Genomic DNA, 16,488 nt, shown 5'->3' with positions numbered 1-16,488 from the left:
TTTATCTAGAAATTTTGTGTATTTTACTGCAATTTATAATATCTCATATAGATAATAATAATACATATATAATATATAAAATATACTAATTATACACAGAGAGATAAACATTTAGAAAATATAAATGTCGAAGCAAATGACTAATGACGATATAGCCTTATAGCAGGTTTACACTAAAATGTTGAATATCTCTACATCTCTTACATATATATCTGTCTATAGTTATATACATATAGTCTATGTCTATATGTCTTTCGATAGATAGATAGATAGATAGATAGATAGATAGATAGATAGATAGATAGATCGCATCTATATTTACATTTTTAATGTTTTTTATCTGCACCATAACATTTTGACCCATATCATCCACGACACATTGTAAGGATCATGTAGTTTGTACTTCCTGTGTGACCGGAAATAGGAGCGTTAAATTCGCCATTTTATAAGAACGGGCGAAAGTTGCAGCTGTATAAAGAACTGTTAGTCGGGCCATGCTGCAGTGATTGTGTTCACGGCCAAATCTGTTATTAGTGTCGTTGAAGTGTCTTCTAAGGAGCAACCCCTTCAGTGATGGCTGCAGAGGGTGCTTCGGATCAGGTAAAATATATATATATATGTATTGGAAACTCTAAATTTGGAATGAATCGTTGCTTGCGGCCTTGTTAGCTGGGTAGGTTAGCGGTGTGATTCAGGCCGAGCGGGCGGTCTCGTACACGATAACGGGCAGCGCCGAGCTAACGTGTTGGGTCTGTGGGCTTGAACTGTGGGCTAACCGGCCCACCAGGACTAAAACCAGGGCTAGCGCCCCCGCACACGTCCTTACTGCGGTCACTGGAAACGCCGTTACGCGTTGTGATAAATATGCGTGTGTGGAGGAGTTAGTTCGCTCGCTAACATAAGCTAGTTGGCTAAGTGTCCTAGCTGGCTGGGTCCAGAGAGGTGGTTTGTTTTAGCGCTCTGTCTGTTTTATGACGTAACGTGTAGATATATCGATAATGATCATATCGCCTTAACTTTAAACGGAGCTGCGTGCTAAACCCTTAGTTACCTCATTGGCTTGGCTAGCTACTTTGTTAGCTCGGTGCTAGCTAGTTAGCTCGGTGGGATCGAGAGCCAAGTGGCTTGGATTTAGGCGCTATTTAAAGATGTTGGGACAGAGGCGTAGTCTACGGATTATTTTACATTTACCAGCCATTTGGTTTCAAAACGCTTAATATTTATCCGTCTTTCTGGCCAACGCGAAGCTAGATTGTCATTCGTTTTAGTTAGCAGGCGCTGACTAAATGTACATTTACCCGCCAGTATTGCTACTCAAGCTCAGTGTTTTGATTTGTGAGGAAGAGCAGCTAACTAGCTAATGAAATGAAATTTCTTTTCGTTGTATAGTCATTGGTTTAGTTTCAACCTCAATATTTAATTTCAGTGTTATTCGTTCTCTTGTTTGGATGACTATAGTACTGTACAGTTAAGTGCCGCAGCACTGCGCTTTTAAATGTTTTCCCCAGTGTGAGTTGAATGAGGACTTAAAAGAGTTTTTCCCCCCATCAGACTGGAGTGGGCTTAATTGGTCTTTGTGTTTTTCTTTACTGCAGTATCTAAATATGAATATGTTCTTGAGGTAAAATTAGGTCAGGGTGTCTGTAGGGTACTTTGTGTCAATTTTGTTTGATTTTGTGTGATGTCTGTCTTATAGGCTGCGGAATACATCCCAGAAAAGGTGAAAAAGGCAGAGAAGAAGTTGGAAGAAAACCCATATGACCTCGACGCATGGAGCATACTGATTCGAGAAGCACAGGTTTAGTGACACAGGGTTGCATTCTTTTTACTTGGGGTAACCTTCTCCGGGGGTGGTGGGGAGGGTTTTCTAACAGCATATCTCACCCTACATTATGTAAACAATCTGTGGGACTTATGGATCCCTTATTCTGTATGTAAATGAATTTTGCTTCTTTTAGAACCAACCTATAGACAAAGCAAGGAAGACATATGAAAGACTTGTCACGCAGTTCCCCAGTTCGGGCAGATTCTGGAAACTATACATTGAAGCTGAGGTTAAATTCTATTTTCTTTTACTTTCATGTGTGCAGCAGAGTACATCTCCCAATTGGATCAACAGTGTGACTTTCACATTCCTCTCAAATACCAATAATGTGAGGGTTTCTAAATGGCCACAGTAATATTAAACAGTTAACTTTGTCACAGCTTGTACTGCCGGGGTGGGGAGGGGTTCTTTTTTTATTACTTTTTCAGTTTTATGAGGTTAACTTCATATTGTTGCATGTTTTATCTGCAACAGCATTAAACTATTTTAATAGTATTGAAGTGCTTTAGCCTTTTATTCACTTGTTGTGTCAATTTCTTGCCTCCTGTGTCATTTCTTTGAGGTCATTGTGGATGATCTGTGTGAACACTGCAAGATGGCTTTGTCCATAATAACCTCTTTGTTTGCTGGCCTTCTTTACCCATGGCCAGTTTGCACTTTAGATTTTGTATGGTATCTGTATTCATGCTAGTTTCAGGCTGTGATTTCTATAGCACTAGTCATGTTTGGTTTCAGTTCTTCCAACATCAAAAACTCCAATGGATCATTAACTTAGGTCCACACATTGCAGATGTGAAGCACATGGTGTTTGATCTACACAGCACGCTGTATTTAAGCCCTTAGAACCACAAATACAATGACTGCCACAGCTAATCTCAAGATATGAGCATTTGTCCTTTAGGGAGTTTTAGGGCCATGGCATGCCCTAAAATAGTTTGTTGCTTCATATGAGTGGAGCATGGAGGCATAATGTCCTCAAACTGAGATGGTAAGTATGTCACAACTAACATTTGAACATGCATGGTTTGTGGGGTTTTTTTCTCCCCTAAATTATTTTTTTTTAGAGACAGGGCTTCAATTTTAAAAGTATTCCTGCAGGCTAGACCAGAAAGTGTGTATGTGTGTGTGTGTGGCAATGTTTTTATTTTATTTATTTATTTTTGTCCCCTTTGTCCAAATACTTTCATACTCCATGTCCAATGTTTGGCTAGACATTAACATGTTACGCATTATCACCTTTTGAAGGAGGACACGGTTAGACTAGTTTTTCTGAATTCCCTTCTCAGGAATCCAAGCAGCTGTCTGGATTGGATTTCCAGGTTCTAAGCTATGCAAAGTTGGCTCCATTATTCATTAGAGTTCATCATAATTTTACCATAGAAACTGATGGGCTGAATATGGTTTCTGCCCACTAGCATTTAAAGTGTGTTTCGAAGATAGAGCATATTTAAATCAAATGAACACGCAACCTTCAATAACACTATTCTCACCCATCCAGACTATGGATCGGGAACCGATCAGAGAGGTGCTCGGGTTTCAAAGGTTATCCTTTGCACATCCAGCAGAAGCAACTTGATGTGAACACTGCTAGCTTTAGAAGAGGTCCTGAAGTTGCAGGCTTCTCAACATGTTCAAATATTCGGCCCTGATTGCATTTTCTAATAACTACACAAAGTGTAGAAAAGATTTAGAAATGAGGGGGGGGGGGGGGGGGGGGGGTTATAATGTAGCAACATGAATTAGTTGTACAGAAATATTTAACTCTAGAAATATTAACTATGCAGCATAGGAAATAAAAATGGCTACTGTCCACAAGATTTTTTTCCCATACTTTTGTGTCTTGAAATTTAAATAATTTTTCTTTTATTTCAAAACCAATATTTTGTATAGATTGAATGTGTAGTAATACATGTCTTGATAGGTCTTATGTTTTTCCTTTAATTTTCACTTATGCTCAATCATGGTAGCATAAATTGTGCTTTGGGAGACAAGTTTGATTCAAATAGTAATAAATCATTTGTTAATTCTCACAATGTTGGTCTCTGTAAGGTCCAGTCGACTGCAGTGTACATATACACACACACACACACACGTCCTCTAACAAGTCGCAGTTTTCAGTGTGATCTCAAGCCTGACCAATGTCTGACATTCCAGAGCAGTCTTATGTGGGTGTTTGATGAATCACAGCATTCAGATGACTAAAAAAATCACTCTGAATCCTGCTGATTGGGTGTCTTACATGTAAGTGGCTAATTGTAATTCATAAGCCATATATTCCATTTCAGAATGCTTGTGATGGCAATACAAAAATATGTGGCTTGACCATTGTGTGCCTTTCATTTGAGAGATGACCAACGTTATAGGACAGGTTGGTCAAATTATTCAAATTTGAAAGCCACTAGGTATATAAAAAAATCAAACCCTGATTTTTGAACCACATGACCTTTTAGCACCATACAAAATAGGAATTAGAGGCCGATCGTGTTTGTAGTGTTTGGGATAATGCCTGCCTTGTAGCGGAGTCTGGTTTTGCACCTTACACTCTGTCAAAGCCATGGGTGTCTGGCTTATTAAATGACACCTGGAGCTGCTTTCTTGTCAGTAATAAAACCACTTAACAAAACTGCAACAGATTTGTTTAATCATTCAAATGTAACTGATTGTGTGCCCCCCCCCCCCCCCCCCCCCCCCCCCATCTTTCTCCTCCCTGTGAGTGAGTGAGTTTTCGGATGTGAGATGACCATTATGGACTGACTGACTGCAATGGTTTTGTGTTAATTCTAGAGATACATCTGCTCACCTTTTGACATATTACAGCTATACCCTCTCTCCATGTGATAAGGTAGTGTTAATTATAATGTGTTCCTTGTTCATTTTGGAGGCTACCACATCCTCCTGTATCCTCGGGCTTTATCTGTGTGTCCGTGGCCTTGAACCATGAACAGGACTATGTAGTATTTGGCCTGTACTTGCAAGAAAAACAATTGCTTAAAAATGCCACAAATCACTTTGAAAACTTAACCTTGTGGATTCCACCAGTGATTCCCAGAATTAGTGTTGAAACACACTTCTGTTAAACTTATGGAAACCTCTGTGCCCTCCCCCACGAGAGTGGTTATGTTAAAACAAGGGTGAAGATGACACATCATTTCAGCATATATGACACCTTTATGCACCTTGGATATTCATGTTTGGGGGATTTGCCACTCAAAAAGTATTGATTGTCCTTGGAGATCTTGTGTGTTGTCTTTTCTCCCCCTGGCCCGACATAGGAAGAAGTCTGGCATGTCAGATCCTTAGATATTTGTGGCAGTGATGTACTGCATGGTTTGTTTCATTTTTGCTTGTGCTATTGTAAGCATCAACTTAACGTTGGAGTTTCAGTTTTTGGTGACCGTTGCTTGTTTTAACATGGGATCTATGGGGGAATTCCTGGTACATATTTACTCATTGCGCAGAAGGTATTTGCATTTAACTTTTTTTTTTTTTTTTTTTACTTTTGAAGCCTTTTGATTTATTTTTTACTTTGAACACCTCCTGGTTTGTTTGCCTAAGCAAATGACCTCAATAGGTTTGTGCTACACCAGAAAAATGTGAACGTGGAAAAATAAATGTAATTTACTCACTGGTGAAATTGTATTGTAAATTGCTGTCCAATATTTCTTCATGTTGTGGGGCTCCATTAAAACACCAATTAGGACATTTGTGTCAGAAAATCTTTTCTAACTTGTGGAACACACTGCGGCTCTCTTGAACTGTCTTGCTGTGTGGAGGTGATTGATATACGGACATGCAGACATTGCAGTCTAATCCTTCTCTCCATCACCAAATATTCACCATGTGAGTTCATTTTGGCTCCTGGCTGCACATTTTGAAGTGGATTTGGAGCAAATAGAACATATAAAACAATTGGTTGCTTAAATTCTTTCCTTTTTTGATTAACAAATATTTTTTCTAAAAAACGTATCTGCAACATATGGCAACCTTTTGTCATGAGTTTAACACCCCCCCCCCCCCCTTCCCCCCGGCCTGTTCAACCCCCATCTCAAGAAATAAACCAAAAATAGCTATCGTATGCTTTTATCTGTGTGCCGTAGTGGGAATGTCTGGAGCTTTATCCTGGCCAAGGGTTTATGATTTGTGGGCTTTGGGGTTTTGTACGAATTTCACATTGTTGATCTTAAAGGGAGGTGGTTTGTGTTTTGAGTGTGTTTATATTGTATGCTTGTATAGGTTATTCTCATTTTACTGAAAATTGAGTAGAAATGTAATTTATAATGGTGGTGTTGAAATCTGTCCACAGATCAAAGCTAAAAACTATGACAAGGTTGAAAAGGTAAGCCGCCATCATTCTCAAGCCCCAGATGCTCCAACGACTGGTCTTGTGTATAGCAGTGTACTGATACGGCATGCTGTATTAGAAATGCGCACCATCTCAGATTCACTAGTGTGGTGGTCTGCTGTGGAGAACGAGGAGTGCATATTCCAGTGAGCAGGCCAACTACACAGAACCATTTTCAAGGAGGGACGGCCATGCTGTTTCTTGTAGAGGCACAACTACGCTTTACTCCCTGATAACATGACAGACAGAGTGTGTGTGTGTGGGGGGGGGGGGGGTAGACGATGGACCACTGAGTTGGTGGTGATGTCATCCTCCTGACTCAGCCCAGGGTGCCTCATAACATGACTCTGTTTGGCATGCTCGGTCTCACACACACACACAATCCAGGAGATATACAGTATTATCACAAGTGGGGCCAATCTGAAGCAGCTGATTATTTTACATAATTCTTTTTTAACTTGTAAGAAGGCCTAAATAATATTTCCATCTCTTGTTCAGTTATTTCAGAGATGCCTCATGAAGGTTCTGCACATTGACCTGTGGAAATGCTATCTTTCATATGTCCGAGAAACCAAAGGAAAACTGCCCAGCTACAAGTATGTGATTTATGTACTCTGTGTATTTTTCTGGCTGTCTTACTTGTGTAGTAAAACGTAACATTTATATAGGATCCATTACATTCTTGGGGGATTCTTGACCTTTTGCAATTGAGAGAATAAATAAAACATGCCTTGATTTTGAGATCTGTCGGTGAGTTGAATGAGTTTTCTGTATGTGTTGTTCATAAACCCATATGCATTATCAGGGAGAAGATGGCCCAAGCTTATGATTTTGCCTTGGATAAAATTGGAATGGAGATCATGTCATACCAGGTAAAGGTCACATGTTGAAATTGGTGGCCTGCTCCACTTTGGCCATAGCTGCTTTGGGAAAAGCTGTTTTGGCTACAGCAATCGTGTCACAATCATGCGCCTGTCATCTCTCCTCTCTCAGATCTGGGTCGACTATATCAACTTTCTAAAAGGCGTGTAAGTATACGGTGCAGAAATGCCAATAGCTAAACTCCACTACCTCCCCTGCATTCCCCTCCTGCCGAGGCGGGATGTAATACTTGTGCTGTGTGTGTCAGCGAGGCGGTGGGGTCGTACGCGGAGAACCAACGTATCACGGCCGTGCGTCGCGTGTATCAGAGGGGCTGCGTCAACCCCATGATCAACATCGAGCAGTTATGGAGAGACTACAGCAAATATGAGGAGGTGAGAGGGTGATGGAGGTTTAAGCCTGCTACATATCTGTCCTCAGTAGCCCGTGATTCCAGCCAGCACGTCCGGTTGGAGTCAATTTGTGGAGTAAGTTTGATGAACATCCGCACAGCCAGCTGGTGTAGCACTGTCTGCTGGTTCTTGGGACTGATGCTCGGTGGATTTTGTTTATATAGTATACAGAAACACTACACACTAAATCCCTGTCCCATTTTGTAGGGCATCAACATTCACTTGGCCAAAAAGATGATCGAAGATCGAAGCAGAGATTACATGAACGCCAGGAGAGTTGCCAAGGTAGGAACCCCACCCGTTCTCACACCATTACTGAATCGTCCGTAGACTCAAGGGCACGTTGCCTCTTTTTCCACCCTAAGTGCCCAATTACTCAAGAGCATGTGTTCTGCAGATATCTTTGGAAAAAATGACCAAATTTGTTAATCCATTTGTGAATCCATGATTTGACGTGGGCCCCAGTAACAGGGCGACTTGAATTTGGAGCGTGATCTTTGGTGACTGGACTTGTAAACTGGACCACTGGTTGGGTTTTGTTGTAGGAGTACGAGACGGTGATGAAGGGCTTGGACCGCAACGCGCCCTCCGTGCCTCCACAGAACTCTCCACAGGAGGCCCAGCAGGTGGAGATGTGGAAAAAGTACATTCAATGGGAGAAGAGCAACCCGCTACGTACAGAAGACCAAACCCTCATCACCAAGAGAGGTGATGAGGCCTTTAGTACAGAATGGCACTGTCCTCTGCCTCACCTCTTTTAATGTGGGAAAGGCGTGGTAATTGGCTGAGGAGTTGAGCAAGGTGTGTTGTGAACAAGGAAGTTCCAGGACTGATAACTGTGATGTAGCCTTGACCAGAACGACCGTCAATCCTTCTCATGAGTTCAGTTGAGTTAATGGATAAACCGCATGGGAACAGCAGGTGTTCCTCTAAGTTACATCTAAGATACTCCTACTAATTAATGTGTAATAAATTTAAAGAGGAGTTGGCAGGCTCTTTTTCGAGCTGTTGTGTTTGACCATGTGAAGAGTCCTCAAGCACTGGGTGGAGTGGAAACACCAGTGCTGATATAATGTGCTGCAGATGATGCTATTGCTATCATTAGAAAAATAGATCAAATGTGGTTTGTGCCTTGTGAAGTGTGGCAATCCGATTGGTTGAAGCTCTTGTCTGTCCCTATGATCCCTCCCACAGTGATGTTTGCCTACGAACAGTGCCTTCTGGTGCTCGGCCATCATCCCGACGTCTGGTATGAGGCCGCCCAATATCTGGAGCAGTCCAGCAAGCTTCTGGCAGAGAAAGGGGTTCGTCCCTGCTTCCTTTCGTCACACGTCTCAACAAGTGTTTATTGCTGTTGTCGGCACATTTTCTAATTCCATTTTGATGTCGTCGTGGTTGACACGATGGGCCCTGATGCAGCTTGCATGATCTTTGGCCAAGTTTGTTCCATCCACAAAGTCTCACGACACACATTTCTCAAAGCACTCGAAGCTCATTGTGGATTTTGTAAATCCCCTAGGACATGAACAACGCCAAGCTGTTCAGTGACGAGGCGGCTAACATCTACGAGCGTGCCATCTCCACCCTGCTGAAGAAGAACATGCTGTTGTATTTCTCCTTCGCCGACTACGAGGAGGTGAGAGGCCTCCGGCACCCGTCCGCTCCCAGTCCCGTGTGGCGGTTTCGCCCGGTACCGCTCGGTCTCGCCGACTTTGCGGACCTCTTTCAAACGCATTTCCCTTCTACAGAGTCGTATGAAGTACGAGAAAGTGCACAGCATATACAACCGCCTCCTGGCCATAGAGGACATCGACCCCACCTTGGTGAGGCTCACCGCGTGCAGGGGTGTTGATGCTAGCGCTTCCGTACGCTGCTATCACAGGCCCTCACCCTCTCACTTCGTCCCCGCCGCTCAGGTTTACATCCAGTACATGAAGTTCGCCAGGAGGGCCGAGGGCATCAAGTCTGGCCGCTCCATCTTCAAAAAGGCCAGGGAGGACGTTCGAACGCGGCACCACGTTTACGTCACGGCTGCTCTCATGGAGTACTATTGCAGCAAGGTAACTCCCCCCCGTGGGGTGGAGCTACACTTAAGGCCAACCCACAAATAGCTCTTAATCTCCATAGAACATCGAGGCTTGATGATGACACTTATGGTAAAACTTCAAGGGACGCAGCAGGCCTGTGTCCTGCGTGGGACAGCAGGTGCTGGCTGAGTTAACCAGGTATTTGAAATGTTGCCGTAGGGCTGTGCCAGGGTGGTGTTATTTCATGTTGTTGGCCTCTGAAGCACGCAGGACTAGTTCTGACACCTCACTGGCTAAAGGGTGCTCGGTTGCCTAGGTGATGGGGAGCAGAGGGGGTAGTGAGTCATACATGATGATTAACTAGTGTTGAACTAAATCTTACATTATAGTACTCAGAGCTAAGCATGTCATGTCACTTACTGCTTAGTTACTGTATTTGACTTATAATGATCAATAATCTTTTCTTAAATAATGTAGTTAATGATTATTTTTGTTAATGCCTAAATACATTACAAGCAAAAGTCTTTTTTCTCAAGCCTCAGTCTGGACCACTCTGTATTACTTGCCAACATCTGCATTGCATGAATACATTTGTACAATCTATATGTAGTCCTGTGATTATAGGTCCTCTGTAAAGCTCCTGCTGTAGCAGACAGAATGCTGATCGAATCCCGCTCTCAATCTTTCTTCATCAGGACAAATCTGTGGCTTTTAAGATCTTTGAGCTCGGTCTGAAGAAGTATGGTGATATCCCTGAATACATCCTGGCATATATTGATTATCTCTCTCATCTGAATGGTATGGTTCTCTCCTTTTACAAATGCCTGTTTATAGAATTGGAGGTGGTTCTAATTTATGTTGCTTTGGCCAAAGTAACTGTAAAATCTATTACAGCAAAATATTACATATGGTAAATTATTTAGCTTTTTTCTTTTAAAGTAAGCCAGCTTGTAACACAGGTAAAATAAAAATGTCACAGACAAGATTACGTTCATAGATCTTTCTCTACACTTTCAATTTGCCAGAGATCGTCAAATTTGTTTTTCCCAAAGTCTTTCTGGTTCCTTTAGAGGAAGAACTCTGCCATTTCCTCTGAAATGTCCATCGCCACATGTCACATCTTCCACATACATTAGCTACTCATTTTCCTGGAATCAGTTATATGTCCTTTGTTGGGTGTAATAAATGTCAGTTTAAATGTGTAATAGATGAATCACAAGATAAGGTCTGGCATTTATTGTCTGCATTCACTTCCACTGCAGAATTGGGCCTCTGAGCCAGTGTTTAGGTGTTAAATCCCCTTCATGAGGGATTTGTATTTTTCTGAACCTCAGCGTGTGTTATTGTTTGCCTGTCCTTGCGTGACTCTTACTATCTCTGATAGCCTGCTTAGTCACTCCGAATGAGGGTCATTATAACTCTTTCAGAACAGAGAGTTGGGAGGCTGGCTGTTTGCCATGCAGTAAACACACTCAATGGCTGTTTGGTTTACTGAGCACTTATTTCATATTTCTGCTGTGGCCTAAAAAAAGTTTTAAAGGATGATATGAATCACTGATGCTGTTCCATTGATATCCCTGTTTCTTTGCACAGAGGACAACAACACGAGAGTGCTTTTTGAGAGGGTTCTGACTTCTGGAAGTCTTTCACCCGAAAAGTCCGGGTTAGTGAGTTACATTTGTTTACCTGTGTTGTGATGAATGCCTACATTTGACTTTCGTCTAGTGGTTTTTCCAGCTTAGAGTACCTTGTGTTCAGGACTATCTATTCTACCTTGGAGATTCCAAGCAACTACATAGCACTTTTGTAAGTCGCTCTGGATAAGAGCGTCTGCTAAATGCCATAAATGTAAATGTAAATGTTAAAGAAAAAGGGAGGCCTGCACTCTTAAGAACTACTGCTTAGGTGACCTGAGGGTCTGTGGTTGCTATTGAGCCTGTAATTGGTGTGTGTGTGTGACAGGGAGATCTGGGCCCGCTTCCTGGCATTTGAGAGCAACATCGGTGACTTGGCCAGTATTCTAAAGGTGGAACGGAGGCGTTTCATGGCTTTTAAGGACGAGTATGAGGGCAAGGAGACGGCCCTGCTGGTAGACAGGTACAAGTTCATGGACCTGTATCCCTGCTCCACCAGCGAGCTCAAAGCCCTCGGATACAAGGTACGTGTACGCCGTCTCTCGTCCCACCTTAACTAAAGCGTGCCCCACACAGAGTGGTCCAGTACATCGACACACGCCTCTGTTCTGTCCACCGCCAGGACGTGTCCCGCGCCAAATACGCCACGCTGATCCCCGAGGCCGTGGTCGCCCCCTCGACCCCAGCGCTGAAGGACGAGGTCGACAGGAAGCCGGAGTACCCCAAACCCGACACCAACCAGATGATCCCCTTCCAGCCGCGGCACCTCGCGCGTGAGCGTCTCCACACCCCACCCCCTGCGTAGCGTGTTAGCACACCACAGGTCCTCATGAGTCAGAGCAGTGCAGACCAGGTTCAGGTGACCCGAGTTACTGCGCAGCGTTTCCTGCTCATTCCCACGGCCTGTACTGATACACAACAAGACAGATATGGGGCGGAGGTTGTTTTTTTTTCTCTCTACTGGTCTCACAGGTTAATAATTGAACTTTTCAGAACTGGAATTCAAAGAACTGTGTTGTGAATACATACTAGTTAATGGTAGCCACATGTTCAGGTTTTGATATGTGATATGTAATGATATGTAATGGGTATATTTAATAAATATGTGCGTGATTTGCGTCATACAGCACATTTTACCCACATAGCGCATTAGAGGTCTAGGTGATATTCATTCAAAATGCAGGATGTTCATTGATATGTGTTAACATGCATCTCCCAGAGAACTGTTCCTGTAGTAGCTGAACATCACTGATAAGTCAGTTTAGGTGACTTTATCTCAGCGAGACTGTGAGGAACGTAGTCCTGAGAAGTAGGTAGGACTAACCTCCTTTCAGTCTTTATGGGTCAAAAATGGCAGGGCTCCCACAGGAACATGAAAGCCACTCTCCGAGACCATAACGGGGGGGGTGAGAGGGCATATGGCTTGGGCAGGCTGTTAAGAGGCAGAGATACTTGGTGATATTTGTAGTCCCAGTGGAAGGGACAGCTGTGAGAAAAGCAGCATGATAGGATTCAGTGCTTTGCTTTCTGTTAGCGCCAGACCGTGGGTGGTTGTACTTTTTCATGATGCGTGAAAGACATTAGATGATCCAAGAAATAGAGAAAATCTTGCAACAAATTCAATTAATATTTCCACCAGGGAACATCCTGCAAAGTGTTGACAGAGCTTACCTGTCTATACAGTCTGAGGGGCTAAGGGATGCATCTCATCGTTACCGTGTGTGTGTGTGTGTGTGTGTGTGTGTGTGTGTCTACAGCGCCTGGCCTCCACCCTGTCCCAGGGGGGGTGTTTCCTGTTCCCCCCACTGCTGTTGTTCTCATGAAGCTGTTACCTCCTCCCACCTGTTTCACGGTCAGTGCTACACCGCGTAGTTCAGCTCCACCCTTTTAGAGTGTTGTGGTGACATGAACCAGTGTGTAAACCCTTAAAATCCTGATGATGGCCATGTTTCTCAGCCCATGTACACCACTTCACAACACTGATCAGGTCACTGGTTTACTTAGCCAATTAATCAACCGATTACACAATTCCCCCAGTATAGGTACAGTATGAAATCTGTGATTGTGTATTTCTTTCCTGTCCCCGATGTAGGGTCCATTTGTACAGGTGGATGAGCTGATGGAGACGTTCCGGAGATGCACTCTGCCAGAGAGTACGTACCTCAGTCTGGTCATGAGTGTGAAATCACAAACAGTTGGTGTTGTGAACCTGTTTGATCACTGAAAAGTCTAGGGATGCACCGAAAATTCGGCCACCGAAAATTTTCGGCCGAAATGGCTTAAATTTGCATTTTCGGTTTTCGGCCGAAATACTTTCATCACCGAAACAACACGGCCGAAACAATGTATTGTGATGACGCAAGCAAAAATCGCCTGCACGTGTTTATTTGGATAAAGCTAGCAAAAAAGTTTTCCAGTGATGGCGCCAAGGCAAAGGACATTACACCAAAAATTATGGAACTCGCTGCCTTACGATCAGCCGTTCTCTGTCGTAGAGGATGCGGGATTTCGTAGGCTAATAGAGCACATTGAGCCCCGTTATGTTTTGCCGAGCAGACGACATTTCTCAGAAGCGTGTTTACCTGAGCTGTTTAATGTTGTTGCAACTCACGTCACGTTTTTATGAGAGAATTTATATTTATCTTTCAGGTCAGTCAGTTATAATTAAATTTAACTCGTATAAAATACATATATTTATCCTCTCAGATAAAAACGGTCTGGAAGCGAGTTCAATTTAATTAGTGGTCGGCCATTGTCAGCGTTATCGCCGTTAACGGCCCACCACTAATTTTATTTTATAATATGCATTACTGTAATGTCAGTGCTAAATACATATTTTCAAATCAAATTTTGTAGTTGATTTATTCTTTGAATAGCAATGCTTTGATTTTAGTGAGGTTAGCCATAAATCCAATGTTACTAATAATTGGCATAATGTATTTCGGTGTTTCGGTTTTCGGCTTTCGGCCTTGGTTTCTTCATTTTCGGTTTTCGGTTTCGGCTAAGAATTTTCATTTCGGTGCATCCCTAGAAAAGTCTCTAGAATGTATCCTCACACTGGTTGATTGAGCTTGCCAGTTATTTTGCTAGAACATCCTAAAACTGTTTGAAAGTTGAAGGCATTTGAAGGTTGATGTTTTTGGATAATTTCAGGCAGTAACAGTAAACCTGAACATTCGCAAACTTTTGGATCTTTTGCCTGTTTTTGTACACACACCAACTGTCTCTCCCTCTTCGTCGTCTATAGCCGTGGATGCTGCTGTGGAGCTGATCACCGGCGGGCGTCCGGACACGATGGGCGAGGGCAACGGACCTGTGGAGAACCACGCAGTGGCTAGCAAATCCCTGAAGAGGCCCAACGCTGACTCAGACGAGGAGGAGGACAAAGGATCCATCGCACCTCCGATCAACGACATCTACCGGGCACGGCAGCAGAAGAGGATCCGATGAGCCCCAGCCACAAAGCTGCACGGACCCGCCCTCTGGCCCATGGACACGCCATCTGGCCCATGGACATGCCCTCTGGCCCACGGGCCCACCCTCTGGCCCATGGACACGCCCTCTGGGCCTCACAGGTGCCCACTACGGACACTCAGACGTCTAACATAACTGTTCCCCCTCCCTGTGTCTCTCTCCAGTGATGGCTTCTCACCTTCTCCCTTAAAGGACTGATGTTCTTGCGAGTGTGAGTGCATACGCACTCGTCTACACTCACATGTAAACACACACACACACACACACCCACACACACATCCAAATGGGTCATGGACCTGAATGTACCACTTCCCATTGACCTCTTCTCAGACACAGAGAGGCTCTTTTCACTCGTGATCGTCCTCCCTGAAGATCCTCCTCCATCCTCATTCTTTTTATTTTGTTCTGTGTTTTGGAGATTTTTTTTTTTTTTTTACAGTTTTATTTTTAAAACTGAGTGGCTTATATTGTACAAAGTTTTTATTCTGGATGTTGATTTGACAGGTAGTTTGGAGCTTGCCATGTGTAGTCTTGGTGAAGAATGAATCAAAACATCAGAAACGTCATTTTGTAGTTTAATGGAAAGTACACTTCAATTCCAATAAAACAAAGCAAAAAAAGTCACTGGTTTCATTTTACTTTTATTTATTTATTTTCACATTGCATTAGTCTGAGTTTTTTGCCTTATTTTTGGAGGGATAACTTTCTGTCCTGTGTTTACAAATTGTACTGACATGGCTGCCTGGTGTTCTCTTCAACCTTTAGTGTTAATTTCTGTTCACCACTAGGATGCGCTGTGGAGCTGTACAGCATCCAGCACCTTGCAGGTCTTTGTGTATCCCTTCGTGTGTTTAATGTCCCTTGGCTAGGATGTGCAGCAGACAGAAGCAGCTAATTTCTCAACACCAAGTGTGTGGTGTTGTATATAAATAGTATGCAGTCCCTGAATGTTAAGAACTTGTCTGGATGTGTGTAAAAATGGTGTCCAGGACACATAAAGCTAGCATGCTGATTGACTGGATTATACCGGCTTCATATAGATGTTTGCTGGAATTTCTCCTGTTGTGTACGAGGCAGTAAGCATTTATGGTCTGTGTTATATAGACATCTGTCATTTTAATATCATGGAAAGTGAGATGAAAGTTAATGATGGATGTTGGTTTGAAATCCTAACACAATTTGACACTGGTTGTTTAAAAAAATACGTAGTGTGTATATATGTAGCAGATGTGTGTTTCTCTCTATATGCTCCAGTCTGAACTGCATGTTCAGGTAAGTGAACAGCTAATTCAGCTCCTTCAGATGAGGTACACACACCACACGCTGTGTGTAGGGTGTCATGGTCCACATTTGGCCCACAGACCCTGCAAGCCCTAGAAAATGTCAATCACTGCCGCAAATCTGTTATTAGGCCACTTCATGCCTAAAACCTCAGAGAATGGGATTAGTATGTTAATATGTAGGTTCCTGTTGAAGTATCTTCTGGATATTGTGTGGCCTGACCCATTTCGGAAGTTCTTCAACAAGTTCCATTACTGAGGTTTGGGATGAAGCTGTAAAAATTAATTTAAGTTGAATACTTATACTTTTTTATTGCGTGTGGTCAAACATTTGCTGATATACATAAGCTGTTGAGTATTTCCAATATTATACATATTAATATAATCTAATCCAGGGCTGTTCAGCACACTGAAAACATCGGCATATACGATGTGACGTCTAATTTCTAAAACACAGGAGAATTGCCTCAGGCCGTTCTTATATTCAAATATTCACATTCCAAATGCGTTATAAGCCAACAATGAGTATGTTCATCTGTGGCAGGATACGCAGAACTTCTGACCCTTTCTGAACTAGCAGATGGCTTCTTGCCTGGCTGGAGTCGATGTGTCTCTGGTGCATTTTGAACTCG

At 42.9% G+C, this 16,488-nt stretch overlaps 1 protein-coding gene across 1 annotated transcript; it reads left to right on the top strand.

Annotated features, from left to right (window-relative positions):
* Positions 1-421: 421 nt before the first annotated feature.
* On the top strand, positions 422-15,200 carry cstf3 (cleavage stimulation factor, 3' pre-RNA, subunit 3). Its single transcript, XM_076990724.1, has 21 exons — positions 422-600; positions 1,697-1,798; positions 1,959-2,054; positions 6,129-6,161; positions 6,666-6,763; positions 6,973-7,039; positions 7,161-7,195; positions 7,297-7,423; positions 7,649-7,726; positions 7,987-8,149; positions 8,636-8,745; positions 8,961-9,077; positions 9,190-9,264; positions 9,358-9,501; positions 10,164-10,266; positions 11,062-11,131; positions 11,431-11,626; positions 11,725-11,875; positions 12,860-12,954; positions 13,195-13,255; positions 14,350-15,200. The coding sequence occupies exons 1-21, from the start codon at positions 574-576 to the stop codon at positions 14,550-14,552; spliced, it is 2,151 nt and encodes a 716-aa protein (XP_076846839.1). The 5' UTR covers positions 422-573; the 3' UTR covers positions 14,553-15,200.
* Positions 15,201-16,488: the final 1,288 nt, after the last annotated feature.

Source organism: Brachyhypopomus gauderio, chromosome 2 (genome assembly GCF_052324685.1).
Source record: "Brachyhypopomus gauderio isolate BG-103 chromosome 2, BGAUD_0.2, whole genome shotgun sequence".
Taxonomy (NCBI): Eukaryota; Metazoa; Chordata; class Actinopteri; order Gymnotiformes; family Hypopomidae; genus Brachyhypopomus; species Brachyhypopomus gauderio.
Note: the sequence above shows the minus strand (reverse complement) of the source record. Positions and strands in the feature narration are given on the sequence as shown.

Excerpts from the sequence above, each read along its gene's own strand:
- cstf3 (XM_076990724.1), top strand. The coding sequence starts at position 574 with ATGGCTGCAGAGGGTGCTTCGGATCAG. Across the intron at positions 8,150-8,635 it reads AACCCTCATCACCAAGAGAG|TGATGTTTGCCTACGAACAG; the intron begins GTGATGAGGCCT and ends TCCCTCCCACAG. Across the intron at positions 13,256-14,349 it reads GAGATGCACTCTGCCAGAGA|CCGTGGATGCTGCTGTGGAG; the intron begins GTACGTACCTCA and ends CGTCGTCTATAG.